Source organism: Helianthus annuus, chromosome 4 (genome assembly GCF_002127325.2).
Source record: "Helianthus annuus cultivar XRQ/B chromosome 4, HanXRQr2.0-SUNRISE, whole genome shotgun sequence".
NCBI lineage: Eukaryota > Viridiplantae > Streptophyta > Magnoliopsida > Asterales > Asteraceae > Helianthus > Helianthus annuus.
The window spans coordinates 121600768-121625296 of NC_035436.2; the positions used below are offsets into that span (position 1 = coordinate 121600768).

The 24529-nt window shown below is 37.8% G+C and overlaps 1 protein-coding gene across 1 annotated transcript; it reads left to right on the forward strand.

Moving 5' to 3' along the window:
• The first annotated feature begins 6926 nt into the window (after window positions 1–6926).
• Window positions 6927–7481, forward strand: LOC110890951 (SH3 domain-containing protein C23A1.17-like). Its single transcript, XM_022138597.1, has one exon. It carries the CDS (start codon window positions 6927–6929, stop codon window positions 7479–7481), a length of 555 nt encoding a protein of 184 aa, XP_021994289.1.
• The last annotated feature ends 17048 nt before the right edge of the window (window positions 7482–24529 follow it).

Below are 24529 nucleotides of genomic sequence, written 5' to 3' on the forward strand. Positions count from 1 at the left end.
ACAAAAGTTTGCTATCCGAGTACTTAGCTTGACGTGTAGCGCTACCGGTTGTGAGAGAAATTGGGTTGTCTTTCAACAGGTAAGCGATCAATTAAACATTCATTCTAATAGAGTATTAGTGTTATCTGTTACTTCGTTATTTAATTAAAGATTTTTATTTTAACAGCTTCATACAAAGAGGAGAAACCGATTGGCACAAAGCCGATTAAATGATTTGGTGTATGTTAAGTACAATCGTTCATTGAAGCGTCGATATGAACGAAAGGACACCACAGATCCCATACTTTTAGATGAGATTGATGAAAGTAATGAGTGGGTGATGGGATACAAGGATGATGAAGAAAATCAAGCGAGAGATGTTACTAATTTGATGCATGATGGTCATGATCTAACATACGGTGATGTTGAAAAGGCTAGTGGGGCATCTGAGCCCTTATATTATACTAGATCGAAAAGAAAAGATGTTGGTAGCTCCTCAACGGCCCCTACTCCTAGAGGTACTCGTGGAGTACATCACTTGATTGATGAAGATGTCGAAGATAGTGAAGAAGAAGAAGATATCGGTGAGAGTGACAATGATGTGGGAGAAGACGAGGTGCTTGGCATCAATGATGATGATGATGTGGAGGAGGAGGATAGCGAATGGAGCTACTAGTTCTATTAGTTATTAACTTTTAGATTCACTTTGGTGTTCTTTTGAAAACTTAACTTTTGATAACTTCATGTGTTTGTGACTTCGTTTTATGCCATTCGCCTACTGATGGTGCTTGATGACACACTTATATATATATAGGTGTTTCTGATGTTAAATATAAATTAACGTCCTTTGCGTATCATATATGGCTTATATATAACTTTACATATTTTTTTAAATATGTGCGCCTCGGGTACGAAAAGCCCGTCGCTTTTGCGCTTTGCGCCTCGATTTTAGACCTCGTCGCTTTTGTGCGCCTCTCGCTTTTTAAAACCAAGTTGCCAAGTATATGATGGTTTTTGTATGCCTCTAGTTTTATCTAGAGAAGACCTTGTATTGCTCTATTTTGGTAATAGTGGATTTTAAGCGGCTCTAGTAGTCCCGTTGTTTTTACTCTCCTTTTTAAGGGGTTTTCCACACAAAAATTCGGTGTCACTTTATTATTATTTTTATACATATTTGTTTGCATCCTCACAGGTTCATTCGATTGGGAAAATTTTTGGTCAAACAAAGTTTGCTTCCGCGTTTTAGTTTACCGTTTGTGACCGGGATGCGCACTTTTCCTATCATGTTCCGCAGCCTTGTAAGATGATTTCGGGGACCCGAACCTTGTAGCATTTTCCGGAAACTTCCAGAGGCCCTTGGCGCTTCTTGAATGTCCCGAAAAGCTCCGGATACAAGGTCTAACGATCTGAATTTTAGGCGGGGCGTGACAATAAGCTTCATATTACACTACCTAGTCCACCCACCTTGTGACGTGATAACTTTGGTGCCACATATCTAGTAGCTAATCCGGTATTCACCAACACACTAGACATTTAGAGATTGATTCCTACTTCATACGAAACATGACATTTGCACAAAGTTTTTGAGTTTAATACGTACCCACTTCCCTTTAGATTACTGATTTGTTGACCGGAGGTCCATCTACTACATGATTTGATTCTCTTGAGTCCAAACTTCACATTGAAGGCCCCTGTTCAACTCGCGAAAGCCTGTTAGCTGAGCTTATTATTTAGTTATCATGTTATTTGATTGGCACTTATTATTATTAAGTTTGTTTATTGGTAACAATTCTATTAGGTTACATATCAGGGATAGTTATTGGCTTTTTATGTTTTCTTCTTATTATTTTATAATTTATTTACACCTTCGTATTTGAAGGGCTGAGTGACATCTATCTACTATAATAAAAGAAACCAACTTTTGGACACATGTCATTCATTGAACGTATCCTTAAATCTATACTTATATTATATTAACTAAATAAATAATAAATTAATATTAAATCTTATCATACTTTAATAAAATATTATCCTCAAATCTAAATTGTTAACTTAATATATTTTTAAAACAAATACCTCTCTGTGACAACGTCAAAATTCCAGGTATCTGTACAACAATTAAACTATGATTAGAGCTTAATGAATGTGCTGAATTATAATTAATGACTTGAATTGCTTTTCTGAATTATTGCCATATACATACATGTGCATCACATATTGCTTAATGATATATCCTTATTGCATGAGAACTTTATTGACTTAAATGATGCACGAAACACAGTTAGCACAGTTATCAGACAAACCGGGAAAATGCTGACGGAGTTCAGTAAATAGACAGACGTTGTATTGAGACCTAGAATGGGCCAGAAAGCAAGTATTACACTAGTATAGTGTGTAGGAAAGTAAGGATCACAAAACTGCCTTCCTAGAGATAGTTTAAGTGCAAGAAAGTGCCTAAAACTCACATAAAGTGTTGAATTCAGCAAAAATCAGCAATTTTCAGCATTTAAACACACTTATATCATGTATAAATATGGTTAAATGGTCCTAAATGCTTTCCTAAGTGTCGGGAATCAAAACTATCATAAAAGGGTACATAAAGCACACTAAACTGCATAGTTTAGCACCTTAACGAACCAGTAACCAACCGAACAACCGGACACTACCCCAAACACCAAATTTTCACTAGAAGCACTGTTTTAACATTACCAAGCTAGTTATGGTCCCCGAACATCATAACACGCTATATAAATATCTAGTAACTAAACATCTAACTAAATACTTGAATTATAACCATGAATTAACCATATAGTTAAAACCTAGCCTACTACCCCCCCCCACCTATGGGACGGCCCAACATGTCCCCCACTCTTTGATTTTCTTTAGATTAAATAATGGATTGTGTTGGCCATTTTTAGACACATGAACCATAAGTTAAAGCTTCTAAATGGATTATAAATAAACACATCAAGTTCATAACCTCATTTCTCATTCATCACTCAACACCACTTTTTTCTCTTCCTTTCCTCTTGGCTTCGGTCGTAACCAACAACAACACAACCACCATCATTTACTCATCTTCAATCAATTCCAAGTATACTCAAGGGTGTTAGAGGTTGCATAAGCTTAAATGGACCTTCTCTATTTACTTGTATCCACCTCTTTTCTCCTCTTAATCATCCCTAGCCTTGAGCTAGTGGTAAGAACACTACTCTTTCCATTTTACATCTCATATAAGTGGTTAAAGAATGATACATGATGATTAACTTGAAGAACACTAAGAATCAAAAGAATGAAACTTGAACATAAGCTTAAATCATGAAGAAATCATGTTGTTTATGTGTTGATTTACTTGTTGATTGTTGATTTCTTATGAAAACGGTGTAGATCATCATATGATCTTGCTAGATCATGATTAAAAACATAATCTAGCAAGATGAGAGGATGAACATGTTAGAGTTTAATAGATCATCCTCATGAAAGACATGAACTTAAAAGAATATATTGTTTGCTTATAAAATGATGATTAAAGTGAGTTGTAAGTCTTGTAAATCTAAGATTTCAAGAGTGATTTTTTCAAGAAATCAAGTTAAAAATACAAAGTTTGTTTAATCTTGGTTACTAAAGAAATCAACCATGTTTTTAGAGGTTAAACAAGTGTAGAAACACATGTGTAACAAGAAAAATCCATGAAGAAACATTTTTAGAAAATATGATTATAAGTTGTAAAGATCTAGATTCTTCAAAGATGATGTTTCTAAAGAATCAACCACACTTTAAAGGGTAACAAGACTTACTAAATACACTAGTAAGTTACTACAAACTTTTGTAAATTTTCAAGTTCATGAAGTGGTAGTTTATGCTTGTTTTTGGCAAAATTGGTAAGTATAAATTGTTTATTGTTGATTGTTGATTGATTGTGTTGATTTACAAAAGAAAATGATATACCTTGAAGGTATGGAAACTTTCATTTTTAGGGGAAATTATGGCAAAATTTTTCTAAAAATTAAACACTTAGAAAAATATTTCTAAACACATATTTACAAGTGTATTTTAAACCATGGATTTTTCACATAAAGTTTGCCATAATTTTTGTTACAAAAATATAAATATTGGAAGTTGGTTTTTATAAATAAAAGTGACTAAATATGTATTTAGGAAATATATATTTGGATGTCACCATGTGTGTGATTATTTGTATATTATGTGTATTAGTTATATTATTTTAGGACTTGCAATAATATAACTCATCAAAATACCAAAAATTACAATCCAAAATATTACCAAAATTCCAAGGAATAAATATACGAAGAATACCCAATTTATTGGTGAAACCAAACAAAGGAATATAACTCACAAAAATATTCCAGAAATTTATTCAGTGAGTATATTTTTGGCAAATAATATTTAAGACACCAAGAAAACAAAAATATGATTTCTACAATTTACAAAATATATCATATTTTTGACAAGAGGAAAATATATTATTTTGGACAAATAAAAATATATATATTTTCCTTGGAATCATTAGAAGGTATATTATTTTTGGAAGAAATATATATTTTCTCAAATAAACATGAAATATATTATTTTTGGAGAAAAATAAGTTTATACATAATTTCCAAGTTAGACATGAAAATATATTATTTTTGGAACTTATATGAATATACAAATATTTTTGCCAAAGGAAAAATTATAAATAATTTTTCTAAGTAATATTAATCAAAATATATATTTTGGAAATATATATTGATGTATTTTTATTAAGAATATTATTGCGGAAAAGTTAATACAAAATTAAGTATAAGAATACTTAACAATTACAAGAAAATACGTATTCTCGTACGTATAAATACACTTCGGAATACGACCCCAATACATGGCAAAAATATACAAATATAAGAATACGAATCCAAATACACCCATCCTTGGGACATAAATGCATGTAAAAATACTTGAAAAGTATTAAGTTAAAATGTATTGTTTTAACAATTATTCCAAAATTTAAAAAATATAATTTAAGTTAAAATATTTATTATTTTAGCAAATAATTTTATAACTTGGATTAATATTGAAGACACAATGAAACGTAACTCAAAGGCACGAATTAATATTAAGTCAAGGCATGACTCGCTCGTCTAATAGATCATAGTACGTTGTAGGTAGTCGTGTATACCAGGAGAAGCTTTGAGTTACAGTTGATTTCGAAGAATGTAAAGCTGTGAGTTCATGTCCCCCTTTTCTTTTAACTGTCTTAAGTTTTATAACTTCGGGGGTGAAGTACATGTTACAAACTGTTTACAAACGTTTATATGTGGTATGGTTAGCTAAGGAAGGGTACTGCTAGATCATGTGAGTGGTGGGTATAACGCTTAAGACCATTAATTCTCATTGTAGGACCGAGGGACATGAGTGATAGATCTATTTGGGTGTAGCGAGCCCACACCCATGTGGACCAGGGTGGCCCATGAGGTGACTATGTCTTATTGCCGGAGACAAATTTGCTAGGTTTGAGCCTTCCTGCATCACGTCACACATATTAATGATCTTGCAAACCATTAATGATATGTTTTCCTTGTTGCTTTCATACCAGGGTTTACAAACATACATACAAACATTCAATGATTTCAAAGGTTTATTCATGCACACTCACAAACATATGAACTCGCTCAACTTTTGTTGATGTTTTCAAACTATATGTATTTCAGGGAATTAAATATGGATCTGGCAGGCGTTTGGATGTTCCAAGTATGTTAAGAATAAGAGATGTCATCCGGTGTCCTAGGGTTGGTTATTGTGTCTTATCCTAGATGAGACACATCTTCCAAAGCCTAGTTTTATTTAAGGTCTTTTGTTTAGTCCTTACGGAACTCTAAACAATTCGGATGGTTTGTAATTCGAATTTGAGGTCTACGTTTTAAGACAACGTTGTTGTGATATTTTAAACTTATTTAGTGGATGATCATCTTAATTTTATCATATAGATGTTTGTTATGGTTGAATGCAATGATATTAAGTAAGTCACACATAATCACGCTTCCACAAAAGTCAGGGTGTGACAGTTTGGTATCAGAGCTTCGATTATAGCGAACTAGGATTCCTTCTCGAGTCTAGACTACAATCCTTAGGGCTCTCATGAAAATATTTTTACAACATGTTTTTCATTGCATACACGAAACGCCCAGATCCTGGGAATCAAACATTTTTTTACAAACGAAAAGACAAGAAACACGATTGCATGCTTACTTTTGTGGGTTAGTCTAGGAGACTAGGTGGTTTAGTCTGGGAGACTAGGTGGTCTCGTCTGGGAGACCAGGAAGGATAGTGGTTAATATATGTGCATATGTTATGATTGTTCTGTTACAGACACTATGTCTTCATCCGAGAGTGGATTGTCCAATACTAATGACCCTATGGCTATTGTGTCCGATGACGAGATCGCACCAGAGCTAGAGATCTTTACCTCAGATACTGAGAGCGACCCAGATATGCTGTCAGACGACGACGATGACTTTCAGCCATATGTGTTGCCTGATTTTGGAGTTGACTTACCGCTTGCTGATGGTATTCCAGACGAGGATCCTTTTGTTGTCCCCATTCTAGTTCACGATCATCTTATCATCGGGTATCCCGATGGTGAGCATGTCGTGGCACCGATCCTCATTCCCGTTCCTCTCATGATCATCCCTCATGAGGATTGGCCTTTTGATGATCTGTTTGACGATGATGTTGATCTGTTTGTTGATGGTCCTCCTGATGACGCCCATGGTGATGGAGAGCTAGATAAGGACGTTGTTGCTACCCCACCTCTCGAGATCCATATTATTGAGATTTCCTCTGACTCTAGTTTGTACTCTGTCTCAGATTCCTTTGAGTCTGTGACGTCTTCAGACTTGCAGGCAATTGGATTATGACGTTATGCCACTGATTCTGATGATGATACGGCCATGTCAGCTGCACCATCTCCTCCACACGACTTTGAGCTTGATCTTGAGCTAGACTTTGTTCCTATAGATCAGCCCGATGTTGCACCTGCTGATCCTGAGCCTTTACCTGATCATGACTCTATTCTTTTTGGCACACCAGACATTGCACCCCTCATACCTGATCCAGTTCCTGCACCCGTTGACCCTCCTATTGTTGAGACACTTATTCCTCCACCTGCACTCGCACCCGCTGAAGTCGCTCCTTTTCACCCTGTGGAGTCTGATGTTCATCGTGTTGACTTACCTATTGTTTTCTTGCAGGACATACCCGCACCCCGTCCAGGGGAGGGCACTTCAGGCCAGCAGCCTAGTCATGACCCTCATGTTTCAGTAGCTTTTCCACACATTCCCCGGTCTGCACCTTTTACTCCTATTACTTCTTCACCACTGGATGAGCCATTTCGATGGTTCCCACCGTACACTATGCCGATTTCGGATCCCTACCATCCCTCGCACTTTGCTGGTCATACACGGGATGAGTTACTTTATCACTTCAGCTTCAGTTTGAGATCATGAGTCGTAGGATTTTGGAGCTTGAGATGACACCATGTCCTTTACCATGTCCTTGTCAGCCTGCTTTTATTCCCCCTCGTTCATCACCGTCTCCATTTTCACATCCTCCTGCACCCCTTACTCCATTTCCGGAGTTCGATGCTCGATTTCTTACCGTCGAGCAGCAGATCAGTTATCTGTTGCGTCATGTTTATGAGCTTGAGGAGGAGCTTGCGCATGTGCGCAGCTTGCTTCTCTTTCCTCCACCTCCTCCTCCACCACCATCATCATAGTTGGTTTTTGGTTTTATGTAGGTAGCATTTGTCACACCCCCAAAATACCACCTAGGGAATGTCCCTGTTAGGCGTGTGACGTACCAACAATGAGCCACTAATTACATCGAACACATACAAGTTTATAAATCAAATTCTCAATTATTAATGAAAATTACCAACAACAAATTTAAACGAAAACCAACATGTTCAGCGGAAGAAATTAGTAAACCAATGTATGATATCAACAATTCATTCACATGAATCCCTCCAGTTCGACCCATGACCACTCCAGCTACACCAGACAGCAAGTTCCCAAATCCAAGATATTTAACAACCTGTGAGCATGCAACAAGTGTATCAGACAACGCTGGTGAGTTCATAGTTTTACGAAAACATTGGTTACCAAGTGTTTAGTTAATCCATTGAATTTAATTCCGAAAGTAATGTTGATAATACCCCGAATACAAGACGGCTTCTGATTATTTTTCCCTTTCTCCAATGCTCCTATCAAAGCATTGGTCATGACTAGGTCATTAGTTCAACACCCGTCCTCCCAGGTACGGGGTGAGGTTGCCAAACCTAAGTAGCGCTACTATCTAATACCATGTTACCTCCCAGGTAACCAAACAACACGGAGGGACTTTAAAGGTGATAGGATGAGTATATTATCCAACATTCCCGTTTTTACCCAAAAGACTTATCCCTCCCCGGGATACCCACTGACTGTCCCAACCACCGGGACGCATGCTCAAGAGAGATGAACTCACCTGTGGTTTGCTCGGTATGTTATGTTACACTACCCGTTCCAAATTGATCAACCAAATCCTAGTGTGATTACCAATAACGATTAGTCATATGCACAAAGAACACATACTACACTTGTATCGTACACCGATTACACATATCATTATACAATTCATTATAGTAGTTCATACAACATACCAGTATAATATCATCACATATTCACATAGTGGATAGTTGATTCATTCACACGTACACATTACAAGTCCACACCTCACAAAACATGTAACAGTTAACCTCCCCAAATCTCATTTTATCTTGGTCATACCCAATGGTGCAGCCTAACCCCATATAATTCTAACTTACAAAAAAATAGAGTGGTAATAGTCCACTAGTGTTTCGGCCCAATTGGAATATTAAATGAAAAATTGATAGCCAACATTCAATAAAGTGTGTGTCAGAAAATCACATGTATATGTCAGTTCAATAGACAATTCATAATTCATGGTCCCATAATTTTCATACACATTTAATGAAAAGCCATGGGTCAACAATACTCACGTGAAGAGGTTTTGGATAAAGACAAATCATCATACAAGACCCATTCGGTCAGATATGCATCCAAATACATAATCTCATCATTATTATCAAACACTAATAATCTATTGATTAACATCATGACTAATTTATGGTTTGCTTCATATCTAGGAATACCCGATTCTAATTAACACAACCCTTCTCAATAATCATTATCTATGTTCGGCCAGGTCAGCCCATCACATGCTTCCTATGCATTTTCATGAACATTTGTTATCATACATCCCTAGTTTCATAATCTTTCATGTCATGGTCAACCACATCATCATCATTTATATCAGGTCAATCAAAAGCAAGTGCACCCATGTTCCTTTATCATATTTTCATGCAAATTATGTATAACTTTTACACATCACTATGAATTTAATACGCACAATCTCAGAGGATCTCATTTAATAAATACATGATTTATTTTATGATATTGTGCAGGTTATGAATATACATCACTATGGATTTAATACATAGTGATGTATTATGTGCGATTATGATGTATAAACTATACATGTTGTCCAAGCTATTAGTTCAATACCGATCCAGCGAATGTGTAATACATAGTGATGTACGGCTGGCCCAGCTTTAATCTGCAGCCCCTGATTCGTTTCCTAGGCACAACCGATTATTCAGTTGGATCAGTTCTACCCGGTGATTTTACCAGATTAATCCCCTTTTTTTCTAATCCATGATACCCAATAACATCCATGCTTATAATTCACGAATATTTGTAGAGTACAATCATCCGAATACATGTGATCATTTGGACGTATAAATGCAATCTAGTACATGTAAGGCAGTAGCATATATGATCGTATTGTGATATAAGAGCTTCCCTAAACATCATACAAATCAGCAAATATAAACAAGTAAGATCGATCAGACATTAAAGCAAGTATTAACATACTAACCAAGAATTCGCAGAAGATGATGTCTTGCTAATGATGGGGGGGAGGGGTCTGCTTGCCGTACACAAATTGAGAAGGTGTAGGGTTTGTTGTTATGATTTGGAGGTTAACAAGGTATTTACGTACATGAGCCTATTATAAGGATAACAACTAAATCAAGTACATCAAGTTGGGCCAATCACATGATTACTTCGGCTACTTTGGGCCGAGCTAATATTCATTCACACAAGGGACAATTAAAACACACTAGGGACTAGTTGGACTATTTGGGCCGATGTATTGAGTGTTTGTAAGGTGCAGGTATAAAGCCCAAGATATATGTGGCCCATTTAAATTCCAATAAGTTATTTAATCGGGTTTACCGGAGTTGAGATCGCAAGATTACACGTCACTAACATTGGAAGTTCGGGTTGTCACAGCATTGCTTTTAACGAGAGCACCACTATTGAGCCTAGCTTGTGAAGCCTTTTGGAGACTACCTTTTGATTGTATGACTTTTGCAGACTGATAGACTTGTTGGACACGGGTAATGTGACCCTTTGATCCTTTTGATATGGTACATTTGTAAAACATGTAACAATACCTTGTGGTCGATGATTAATGAAAGCTCAATCGTCATGTTCTCATTAAACATCTTGTGGATTACTTGTTTATGCTATAATTATGTTGATTACTTGATTACTTGCTATAATGAATGCTAATAAATATACGTACTATATATTTATTATACAAATAAGACCTGGCCTATCCAATCTTCTTTTAGAAGATGCCTCCTCGAAGGAACACTCAGTTGCCCACAACCGAGGCAGAATTGCAAGAACGAATTTCACAAGAAATCGCACAACATGAGGCCCTACGCTCCAAACACAGCGGAGGTACCTCAGGGAATAATCCACCTAACGGTAATGTTTAACTCACCTAAGATACATTACAATATGTTTGGAAAATTCCATGTGCGTTTGCTAAAGCTTTTTGTGAATGATGTTGCTTGTACAGGCTGTACTTACAAGCAGTTCCTTGACTGCAAGCCTCTGAACTTTGACGGCACTGGAGGTGCCGTAGCATTTGTAAGATGGGCTGAGAAGACAGATTTTGTGCTACGGATGAGTAAGTGTGCGCCGGAGCATCAAGTCACTTACATTTCTGGACTATTCCTAGACAGAGCTTTGTCGTGGTGGAACCTCCAGGTTCAGACTCTAGGTAAGGCAGCAGCGTATGCTATGACTTGGGACGAGTTGAAAGAACTGATGCGTAAGAAGTACTATTACAGGGCTGAAATTCAAAAGTTGGAAACTGAATTTTGGAATCTGAATATGGATGGTCCTAAGATAGTTGAGTACGTGCAGAGATTCCATGATCTATCTCGAGTTGTCGCCTACATGGTAGAACCAGATTTCAAGCGAGTTGAACGTTTCATTTGGGGATTGGCGCCCCAAATTCTGAGCATGGTGACGACTTCGAATCCTCCAATGATCACTGAAGCCATTGATTTAAGCGTGGCATTGACTGAGGAAGCCATTAGATTGGGCAAGTTTTCGATTTCTGAGGGAAAGAAGAAAGAGACTCATGTCGAGTCATCTGGAGAGAACAAAAGGAAGTTCTCGAACTTCAATAAGGGTACCCAAGGAAACAACAACAGTGGTACTAACAAGCGTAGAGATGCTAACCCACCAGCCGAAGTCAGGACTGGTGCTGCTACTGCTGAAGGCAAAGGAAAAGGATATATGGGCACCCTGCCCAAATGTGATGTATGTCAGTTTCATCATACCGGCCAGTGTAGGTTTAGGAAATGTGAATCCTGCGGAAAGAATGGTCATTCTAAGGAGACGTGCTGGGTTGGTAATGGTCGTGGGAATGGTGGTCAGAGAGGAAATGGCAGCGGCAATGGTAACCGTGGTGGAAACGGTTATGGGAATAGAAACAACCAGGGAGGTAATGGAAACCGGAATGGAAACGAAAATCAAGCTGGTAACAGAAACCATGGAGCAAACAACAACCAGGGCAGAAATGGAAATGGAAATGGTCGCGGACAAGGTTGCTTTAGCTGTGGTGATATTGGGCATTTCAAGCGAGATTGCCCGAAGAACAATCAAGCCCAAGGAAGAGTCTTCAACATTGGAGCTAGGGAAGCTCGTCAAGATCCGAACGTAGTCACTGGTACGTTCCCTATCAATCAACATTTTGCAAATGTGCTATATGATACTGCTGCCGACTATAGCTTCGTATCTCTAGAGTTTAAGGATATACTTGGGTTAGTTGCAAGTAAGTTAGATATCCCGTATTCGATAAACTAGCTAATGGGAAGCTAGTAGAAGCTAGCGAAGTAATTAGAGGCTGTGTGATAGAGCTTGGAGAGCGTGAGATTACGCTCGATTTGCTGCCAGTTGAGTTGGGAAGCTTCGACATAGTGGTTGGAATGGATTGGTTGTCGAGTAACCGAGCTGAGATTGTATGTTATGAAAAGACTATCCGCATCCCGTTGGCGAATGAAGAGACGATTGTGATTCACGGAGAGAAGCATGATACGCCTCTACGGATTATCAGTTGTTTGAAGGCCCGAAAGTTTTTGTGGAAAGGATGTGTTGCCTTCTTGGTTCACGTGGTTGACAAAGATACCGAAGAACCAAAGCTCGAAGATATCCCTGTAGTGAGGGAATATCCTGATGTTTTCCCGGAAGACTTGCCAGGATTACCGCCCCAACGACAAGTCGAATTCCATATTTACTTGGTTCCAGGCGTCGCGCCTGTAGCCAAGGCACCCTATCGACTTGCGCCTTCAGAGATGCAAGAGTTGTCGATGCAGCTTCAAAAGCTATTGGACAAGGGATTCATTAGACCAAGCTTCTCGCCTTGGGGAGCTCCAGTTCTGTTTGTCAAGAAGAAGGGCGGCAGTTTTCGTATGTGCATTGACTACAGAGAGCTGAAAAAATTAACCATCAAGAATCGGTAGCCGAGGATTGATGATCTGTTCGATCAACATTACTACTCCAAGATCGATCTTCGATCAGGTTATCACCAGCTGCGGGTTCAAGAAGTGAGTATACCGAAGACTGCCTTTAGAACTCGTTATGGACATTACGAGTTTCTAGTGATGCCGTTTGGGTTGACGAATGCACCGGCAGTGTTTATGGATTTAATGAACCGAGATTGCAAGCCATAGCTCGATAAATTCGTTATTGTATTTATCGATGATATTTTGATCTATTCGCGGACGAAGGAAGAGCATGAGCAACACCTTAGAGCCATCTTAGATCAAGAAGGAGAAACTGTATGCTAAGTTGTTGATGCACTGATGTCTGTTAACTTCGTCTTTATTGAGTCTTGTATTGTATTAGATAGCTCAGGGCATGCAAAACGAGAAATGAAATTTATAGGTAATTCCGCTTGAAATTATAATTCCGCTTGGAATTATAATTCCGCTCGAGATGATAATTTCGCTTGAAACTGAATTCCGCAAGAGTTAATTCCGCATGGAATTAAGTCTCGTTTGGACAGTTTCAAACGGAATTAACTGCCTATAAATATCTGATCGTGTCGTGTCATTTAAAATGGAATTAGAGTGTGTGTTTCAGAGCCGAGGTGCTGCCGGATTGTTATTTGAATTGTAAAAGCTTAGGAAATCAATAAGAGAAGATAATTAGAAAGTATCAAGCTGTGTTACATCAATTTCATTGATTCCGCCCTTGATTTTGATGTTGAACTCTTCAGATTGACTCGTTAGGGTTACACGACGATCCAAGAAGTGGTATCAGAGCTCAGGACGAGGAGTTCATACCAATTCAGCTTGATTTCATCGGATTCTCTCACTTCTACTCTTTCTTTTCTGAATTGAAAAAGATTTAACGGGCAAAATGGCTTGATTTTCAAATATAATAAGCGAAACATAGTTTTAACTAATTCTTGAAAGAATTGGACAACAATTCGATTTAATTTGATAAAACTTGTAATTCCGCTTGAAAAACTGTTCGGACAAAATGACGTCATCATAATTTCGTTTGAAATTTTCATTATAATTTCACACGGAATTACACATTGGGTCTAATTTCGCTTGAAAAGTGCAGTCAATTTCACACGAAATCTAATTTCGTTTGAAACTTTCAAACGAAATTACTAATTCCGCTTCAATTGGTTTAATTTCGCCTGAAACTAAGCTAATTCCGCACGGAATTAGATTTTGTTTGGTAATTTCACTCGCAATACCTAATTCCGTTTGAGTAGGTATTTCGCGTGAACTAGTAATCTCGTTTGAAAGGTTATTTCATGTGAAGCAGTAATTTCGTTTGAAGAGCAATCTCGTGTGAAAGTCTTGAAATTTAATTCCGTTTGAGCTATTCCGCTTCAACTAATTCCGTTTGAAATTACTTTTCAAAATTCAAAAAAAAAAAATTCTAAGTGTTTGTTGACTGTTTCAGGTACTTGAAAGATGGATGATTTCATGAATCCATTTAGTGATGTGTTTGCATTTACCAGTGGTTCAGGAGATGGCACATCAAATAACACAAGTGAAACTACACCAAAACCAAGTGCAAAGAAAATTCTTTCTGATGCTATGAGTGTAGACAGTGCATATGGAACATATAATAAGCCGCCCAAGTTGATGGTAATTGAAGATTACAACAGGTGGGCTACAAGATTTGAAGAATGGCTTAAAGCGTTTTCATATCCCAGTTGGAAAAGCTTGAAAAATGGTTTTGATTTGGGGAGAACAAATTATGAAAATTTAGAAGATAATCAAATTGAAAGATATGTTGCTGAACAAAAGTGCATTGCTCTGCTTCACCAATCTGTCAGAGATGACATTATCTCACTGATCGAGTACAAAGATTCGAGAGATCTTTAGGAAAAATTAAAAATAAAATGTGTTGGTAGTGCTAAGATAGTTAAAAACAAAAAGAAATTGTTAAGAAAAGAGTTTGATTTGTTTGGTTGTTTAAAGAACGAGTCTGTTTCCAAGATGATTGAAAGATTCGGGCATCTGAAGATGGAGCTTGCAAGACATAACATCATTTTCACTCAAGAAGAGTTGGTTGACAAATTATTTGATTCTCTACCAAATGAGCAAGACTGGCAATACTTTGCCTTGATGCTGAAGAACACAATCAAGTCGACTGATTTGACAGTGGATTTGCTTATTGAAAGACCGGAAAGCCATGAGTTAGAGATCAAGAAATCCAGCAAAGTCAACAACTCATCTTATTAGCATAATGTGGAGCTGTATTACAGAGGTAGTATGATTCTGAAGACTGTGTCTCTAAAAACAGCATTTTTTGTAGAAAGTTTAAATACAGTGAATCATGAAACTCCTAGTAGTGGCTATCATGGTGGTTCTTCGTCAAATACTTCAAATCAATCTGCACCAAAGAATCTATTGCAATGCAACATTGCTGTGGATATGAAGAATGGTCAGAATTTTAGTGAAGAATCTGCCAAACAAAAGATGGTGTTTTTAGCGTCTATGTTAGAATCATACGAAAGTCTCGTTGCAGGAAAGATAGGTAACACCAACCTAACAAAGGAAGATTACGATCAAATTGACCCTGAGGAGATGGAGTTGATCGACATAAGGTGGTGTGTGGCGAGTGCAGTGAGAAGAGCGCATCGATTCATGGAGATTACTGGAAGACAGTCTATTGGTGGACCTTCTACCAAGTTAGGCTTTGACAAGTCAAAAGTCACGTGCTTTAAATGTAAACAAAAAGGTCATTTTAAGCATGAGTGCAGAAATGCTTACACTGATGATACTGCAAATCCTTTTCGAGAATATTATTACAAAAGAGCAATTTATCATCAAAATAAAGCAGAATCTCCCAGGAGGAAGCAGATAGAGGAGGCACCCAAAGAAAAAATCCAGGGCACTTGCTGTTTTTCATGATGATGAAGGTTATGATTGGAGTGATGTTTTGCCTGAGGAAGACGCAGTTGGATATGCCTTTACAGCAGCAAAGATTGTTCCTTTTAAAGATAACAGATCTGAAGAAGTGAAGTATGTGAACAGGAAGTCAACAGCTCAATTCATGAAAGGCAAAATCTATCGTACATGGATGGAATCAAAGAAAGCAAAGCGATGGGATCCTGATAGAGAATGTTATCTCGATCCTAATGGAAACATAGTTGTTGATCCAGATACTGTTGATGTTGAAGTTCTCACAAAACAAATTACTGATGAAGAAGAAGCCAGGCAAAGAATGTGGTGGGGAGGAGGAGAAGCTGATGAGAAAGAGACAGAAAAAGAACTGCAGCCAAAGAAGATTGATGACGGAATTATTGATACGTCACAAGAATTCACCGCTGAAAACTTGAAGTAGATGGCTGACAAAGTTCTAGCTGCAAAAGAACTAGAGGTAGTTTCTGGTTCTGGAACTGAGTCCAAAAACAAGGTCAGTTCAAATGATGCACATGAGTCAGGTAAGAAGATTAAATCTGAGAATGACTGCAAAAATTGCATAAAAGAGTGTAAAGTTTGTAGTACAATTACTTACCTCAGTGGTAAGAAGGTTGAAGAACTGACTGGTAAAGTCAGAAGTGTTGAAGATCAGATCTTAAACCGTGATAAATTGTTAAAAGCTTTGAACGACAAATTAAAAGAATTAACTGAGAAAATTGAAAACGATAAAATTGACGTAGAAAGAATTAGGAAAGAAAATGAAAAATTGATTCTTGAAAATCGTAAAACTTCAGAAAATTTTGAAAAACTAAAACGAACGGTAAAAGATTCTGATGAAAGAAATGGTAAAGCAGACAAAGAAAATCTTCAGCTGACCGGTGTTCTTAGAGTTAAAGAAGAGCAAATCAACCAACAGTTGGATGAGATTGCTAATCTAAAGCTTCAAGTTCAAGAAGCTAAAATCGAAAATGAGCGTATCAATCTGAAATTAACCAGTTACAACTCCTCAAGCTTTGTTTTACAACACATTGTTCCCAAACCCATCGGGAAAAACAAAGCAGGCGAAGATGTCTTTTCGGATGGAACAGGGGCGGGGTATCATCAAGTTCCACCACCAGTTTTAAACAATTATTCAAAGAAACAATCAGGGCTGGTTAATGATGAAGATGTTCATGAAGTGAACTTCCGGACACAATTGATGTCACATTCACTTCATCTTCCGATGAAGATAGTGTTCAATCTGAAGTTGTGAAAAGTGTGGTTGAAAAAGTTTTAAAGTCTGAAAGTGACACTACTGAGGAAGATGAATGTTTCTTGGACAAATATATTCCGAAACCAAAATCCAAAAACAACTTAAATGAAGAACCGACTCTTGTTATGTACAAGATGTCGGGATCGGATAAGTTGTATTCGGATTCTGAGTTTTCACTGGAAAATGTTAATGTTGCTAAATTGAAAAATGTGTTCAAATTGGTTGAAATTGATCTGTCTGAAGTAGAAGGTTTAAATCAGACAAAGAGGCAAATGAATTTTGAAAATGATAAAGCTTACTACAAGAAGCCTGTTGTTCCACCGCGTTTTTATAACAACAGACAAAACAAATGGTCGGGTGGATATCAGGGTGGTAAGAATTATCAGAAAAAGAATGTTCAAAATAGAAGGTTTGCTGAGAAAAAGGTGTTTGTGAAAAGTTCAAGTTCGAGTTCACTTTCTGATGAAGAATCTAAAATTTTTCCAAAATCAAACATAGAGTTCTTTGAGAAGAAGGCCTCATAGCCTCAGTCTGAAGGCACAAGTCGGGTAGTTGACACCCGAACATGTTTCAAATGTAATCAAGTTGGACATATTGCACGAAAGTGTACCAACTTGAAGCCTAAGACTGAAGTTGTCGAGAATCAGAAAAAGAAAATTGATGCAAAGGGAAAAGCACCAATGGTTGTTGAGAAGAAAGTTTTGAAAAATGAAAACACCAAAATCAAAACTGAATCTGTTAAAAATGTGGTAACTAAAATTGACAAGTTTTACAAACGGGTTGCATCATCTCAACAAACATGGAAGCCCAAAGTTGTTGAAAAGAAAACAATTTCTCCAAAACTAAAAGTTTCTGAGATTGAAAAACAATCATCTTCTACCACACCGGTAAAGATGAATGTTCCTTTGGATTATTATGTGAATCTTGAGAAAGAAAAACAAGCTTCTACTTCACAAGAGAAGAAGTCTGTTTCTGTGAAAGACCAATCATCTGGTCAACCTCAAAAAGATGAATTTTTCTTATTCAAAGAGGTTGAGGTTGGATCTGAAGAGAGTTTAAAAATGAATGACAAGAATTTTCCACCATTGTTCACCAAAAGAACTCACATCAATGTCCAGCTACCTGAGTCGAAAGAGGCTTGGGTGGCATCAAAATCTAACTAAGTGTTTGTGATTTGTGCAGGAGCTTCCAAGATCCGTTTCGAGATGGATTATGGATAGTGGAGCTTCTCGGCACATGACGGGGAAGAATACCCTATTGTACGATGTTCGTGGTTTTAATGGAGGTTATGTGGGATTCGCAGGAAATCAAGGAGGTATGATAGTTGGAGAAGGAACTTTATCCAATGGAATTGTCATGTTTGAAAGAGTTAACTACATTGCTGAGCTTGAGAATAATCTTCTGAGTATTTCTCAGATCTGTGATAGGATGTATACAACGCATTTCACAGACAAAGAATGTTTGATCTTGAAACCAGGTTTTGTTGTTCCTGAAGAATGGATTATCATGAGAGCACCAAGAGTCAATGATCCGTACATGTTGGACATGAGCGTAGCTACTACAACCATGGGTCAGGCTCATTGTTTTATGTCTAGAGCAACAGAGAAAGAATCACAACTGTGGCACCGAAAGATGAGTCATATACATTTGTGAAAAATGAATCACCTGGTGCACAATGACTTGGTTACTGGTGTTCATGTGAAAGGTTTTCGTCTTGAGGGGGAGTGCATTAGCTGCATCAAAGGAAAGCAAAAGACTGGGAAGAAAGAAAACTCAATCTCGAGACCTTTAGAGAGACTACATATGGATTTGTTTGGTCTAGTAAACGTCAAAAGCATTACTGGGGATCTCTATTGTCTTGTAGTCACAGACGATTATTCAAGATTTTCTTGGGTATTATTTCTGAAGTCAAAAGATGAGACGTTTGATCGTTTGATGACGCTTTTCAAGAAGATGGAAAACTTGTACCAAACACGCATTAGAAGATTACGTAGTGACAATGGTACTGAGTTCAAGAATATCAAGATGGAAGAGTATTGCGATGAAAGAGGTATATTGCATGAATTTAGTGCTCCTTACACTCCACAACAGAATGGAGTAGCTGAAAGAAAGAACAGGACACTAATTGAAACGGCCAGAACGATGCTTACTGATTCCAAACTACCTGTTAACTTTTGGGCAGAAGCAGTATCAGCCGCATGCTATACGCTCAACCAGGTTCTCACTGTAAAGAAATTCAACAAGACATGTTTTGAGCTGATCAATAACCGAAAACCGAATCTGAAGTATTTAGAACCATTTGGGTCTCCCTGTACAGTTCTAGAGCCTTTTGGTAAATTTGGTCCAAAGAGCATCGAAGGGATATTTGTGGGTTACTCAAGTCCACTAAAACAAGTTTTTGTTCCAAGCTTGAAACGGATCATCGAAGCATCAAACGTTGAGTGTCAAGGTTACACAATGCCACCGCAAAATCCCAGCGATTCATGGCGTTTTCACTATGACACTTTGTGGAATTCGTTTGAGATGGAAGAAGAAGAAAAAGAAGAAGAAGATTTCTTTGATGAGTTGGATATTCTGAGAGAGTATGAGTCATCGCAGGAAAGGTTCCCAGCTGAGTCTTCATGGCGTCAAAGGCATACTTCAAATAACGATGAAGCAGGTCCAAGCAATGCTAGAGAACATGATGATATTCAACAAAATGAAGTTACTCATGATAATCAGACGGCAGAGAATGATTATCAAGAATCTGAGAACAGACCAGTATTTGATCGTGGTGATTCAGATTCTGAGGGGGAGCAAATTCAGATTTCAAGTCAAACTATTCCAATCAATGAACAAAGTGCAGATCAAAATATCACAAATCTGGAGGGCGAGGTAGATGTTCCAGGCGAGGTGATGCCAAGAACTCTTTCATACCATCCAGAGGAGCTGATTATTGGAGAATTCAATCAGGCGTCCGCACTAGACGACAAATTGATCAAGGGCTTACTTGTTTTTATTCTACAGTTGCTTCGTTACAAACTGAATTTTCACTTAGTTGTTTTATTTCGCAGATTGAACCGAGGACTTATAAGGAGGCGCTTACTGAAGATTCTTGGGTCAACGCGATACAAGAGGAACTGAGCCAGTTCGAGAAGTTAGGAGTGTGGAAGTTAGTAGATTTTCCTGATGGTCACAGGAAGATTAACACAAAATGGGTGTTTAAATGCAAGAGAGATGATCGAGGGGTTGTTATTCGAAACAAAGCTCGACTCGTAGTCCAGGGCTTTAGTCAGCAGGAGGGTATAAATTTCACCAAAGTATATGCTCGCGTGGCTCGACTTGAAGCGATTAGGATCTTTCTTGCATTTGCATCATGGAAGGGATTTAAAGTTTTTCAGTTAGATGTGAAATCGGCGTTTCTCTACGGGAAGGTAAAAGAGGAGGTATATGTCGGACCGCCACCGGGCTTCACTGACCCAATCCACAAAGACAAGGTCTACTTACTGGATAAGGCGCTGTATGGTTGACACCAGGCCCCGAGAGCTTGGTACGAGACATTGTCTCAACACTTGCTAGCCAACAGCTTCATCCGTGGAAAAGTGGATGCCACTCTCTTCACCAAAGAGGTCGACGGACATCTTCTGATAGTTCAGATATACGTGAACGACATTATATTTGGGTCAACGAATGAAAGTTTGTGCCAAGACTTTAAGAAGGTTATGAAGCAAAAGTTTGAAATGTCATCGATGGGGGAGATGAAATTCTTCTTGGGACTTCAAGTTGATCAACTACCTGAGGGAATTTTCATACACCAGACAAAGTATGTTCATGATATCTTAGAGAAATTTGGGATGTCAGGATCTACTCCAGCTTCAACCCCTTTAGCAACGAATCATGGGATAAACCTAGATCTCACCGGAGACAGGGTAGATGAAACGATGTATCGTTCCATGATCGGATCGCTGATGTACTTAACTGTTTCAAGACCCGATATCATGTATCCTACTTACCTCGCAGCATGGTTTCAGTCAAGCCTCAGAGCTTCGCACATGGTGATTGTAGAACGGATATTGCGCTACCTGACAGGAACTCCATCATTGGGGTTGTGGTATCCAAAAATAGGCGATTTCACACTCGAAGGGTATTCTGACTCCGACTTCGGAAGCTGCAAAGTTAACGCAAAATCAACAACAGCGGATTGTCAGTTCTTTGGACCACGTTTGGTCACCTGGCAATGTAAGAAGCAGACCTCTGTAGCTTTGTCCACATGTGAAGCTGAGTATGTATCTGCTAGCAGCTGCTGCTCTCAGATCTTGTGGATCCAGCAACAGATGCACGACTACGGTTTGCAATTTCTTAACACCCCTATCTTAGTTGATAATGAGGCTGCAATAAACATTACGAAAAATCCTGTTCATCACGCTAAAACGAAACACATCGAAATTCGTCATCACTTCATCCGAGGATGCTTCGAGAAGAAGTTGATACGAATTGAGAAAATCCACAGTGACGAACAGAAAGCTGATTTACATACCAAAGCATTTGATAAAACTCGTTTTAAATATCTTTTAAAACTGAACGGTATGAAGCTTTTATCGGTGTCGGATGGGATTATTGGCGTTGATGAGGATAACATTGTAGATGATGATGTTGAGAAATAATCTGCAATGGTTTGTCGATTTTTTAGTTGTTTTGGTATTTAGGGGGGGGTATAGGGTTATATTTCCGAAAATACAAAAACAATAAAAAAAAATTTCAAAAATCCATAAAAAGGAGAAAATTTCAAAATCCAAAAACAATAGAAAACTGAAAAAGAGCTTGTGTAAAAAGGGAAAATGATAGTACATCGGCTTGACAGTTACGGTACGCATAAGATTTGTAATGAATAAAGCGTTAAACAGTCTTGCTGATGATGTGTCTATAGGTTTTTATACATTCAGTAAATCTTGTTTGGGATATAAACCTAAAATTCAAACTTGCTTATTTTGTGGGGAACAAATCTTGGATATATAGGTAACCCCTGAAATCTTGTTTGAAAGGTCCCTCTTTCTGAGATACTAGGTCTTTATACTCAGTGATATCTGGGGTATTATCCCGGGACTTCTGATTTTGCGGAAGCAATGGCCTAGGCCCCGTATAATACTTTGCGCTTGCTAGAAATAAAGCTCGCCCTCAGTACAAAAATGATGAAACATTGCAAAATGCTAATCATGTGCTGTTGAAGAAAAGATTCTCTAAAGGGAACACACCAAAAGACGAGCCGTCATCTATTTGCTGAACGGAAGTTCTGACCTGAGCTCTCACGGTTTCGCATTTAACCCTTTACAGATATCATCTAGGTATACTCACCTGTAAGACTGAATATTGGGATCTGGATACGGGAGTATATTCAAGAGGTGGGACCCACATATAAGTTTAAATCTTTAATTCACCTAAATCATATCCTGAACAGATTGAAGTTTGTATGAAAATTTAAGAGAATCAGCATATCGACAATCTAAGTGAATTGTTTAAGACTTAGTATGTTATCAGCTTAACGGTGCTAGTAATTTGTCATCAGCTGATATGATTCCCTAACACGCTCACCAAAAATATGTTTGTAAATAGTTTACTTTCATTACATTCTATTTCTGTATTTCATTTTCTAGTTTAGAAACTTTATTAAAAATCCAAAAAGATTTTTCATTTCTACTTTATTTTCCGACAAACCAAAGTGGGGAGTTGATCTTCAGATTAATAAGGTTGGAAGCAAATGTAGAAAGATTCTAAGCTGGATGATGAGTTGGGAGTTTAACATGTTAATTGAGAAAATGGAAAGTCAAAACAAGTTCATTAAATTGAAAATTGTAATTTTCAGAAAAATGTTTAAAAAATGATTAAACAAAATCAGTTTTGTTTCTGTCATGTTTCAACCAAGGTCATTAAGTTGGACTTGGTAGATAAATTGAGTAATCAGGGTCATTAACTTGGACCTGAATACTTAAGTGGATTTCTAAAACTGATGAACAACAAAAGATGGTTAGTATGAATAGATTATAATGTTATATTTTTGAGAAACAGGAAACAGGAGTCAAGATCCCCATGGTAAAGAAGATGTCAAAGCTTGAACCAGAACTCAAGTCCCAGCTTATCGAGAGGGGGAGTCTTCGAAAGGGGGAGTAAAATTTCTGGATCAACATTCAAAGGGGAGTTTGTAGATAAAAGATTGAAGGACGCTTTACAATGTCAAGACAATTTAGAGCAGAGAACGATAGATCAAGACTAAAGACTGAAGACTGGATGCTAAAGACTTCGTCAACATCCAAGGGGGAGTCTGTTGATGCACTGATGTCTGTTAACTTCGTCTTTATTGAGTCTTGTATTGTATTAGATAGATCAGGGCACGCAAAACGAGAAATGAAATTTATAGGTAATTCCGCTTGAAATTATAATTCCGCTTGGAATTATAATTCCGCTTGGAATTATAATTCCGCTCGAAATGATAATTTCGCTTGAAACTGAATTCCGCTTGAGTTAATTCCGTACGGAATTAAGTCTCGTTTGGACAGTTTCAAACGGAATTAACTGCCTATAAATACCTGATCGTGTCATGTCATTTAAAACGGAATTAGAGTGTGTGTTTCAGAGCCGGGGTGCTTCTGGATTGTTATTTGAATTGTAAAAGCTCAGGAAATCAATAAGAGAAGATAATTAGAAAGTATCAAGCTGTGTTACGTCAATTTCATTGATTCCGCCCTTGATTTTGATGTTGAACTCTTCAGATTGACTCGTTAGGGTCACACGACGATCCAACATAAGTTCTCGAAGTGTGAGTTTTGGTTTCATGAAGTACAGTTCCTTGGTCACATGGTAAACGAAGATGGAATCCATGTGGATCCCACCAAGATCGAGGCGATTAAGTCTTGGGAAGCTCCGAAGACGCCAACCGAGATCCGACAGTTTCTAGTCTTAGCAGGGTATTATCGCAGATTCATTGAGAATTTCTTCAAGATTGCTCAACCACTGACCTCCCTTACTCAAAAGTATAAGACATACTAATGGGGAGATAAACAAGAAGAAGCATTTCAGCTGCTTAAGAATAAGCTTTGCGATGCACCTATTTTATCCCTACCTGAAGGCACCGATGACTTCGTGGTATACTGTGACGCTTCACGTCAGGGGTTGGGCTACGTGCTGATGCAGTGACAGAAGGTTATCGCTTATGCTTCACGCCAATTAAAGGTTCATGAGAAGAATTACACCACACATGATTTGGAATTAGGCGTAGTGGTGTTTGCTTTGAAGATTTGGCGACATTATCTGTATGGTACTCGTTGTACGATCTTTACAGATGTGACACCCCAGGAAAACCAGTAAACCACGCAACTTAACTAGCTTCCTCAGTAACCGCATGCTAAATTTCGGGACGAAATTTCTTTCAAGTTGGGGATAATGTGACAACT

Bases quoted from the DNA above. Each gene is read 5' to 3' on its own strand.
- LOC110890951 (XM_022138597.1), top strand. From the start codon at position 6,927: ATGTCAGCTGCACCATCTCCTCCACACGACTTTGAGCTTGATCTTGAG.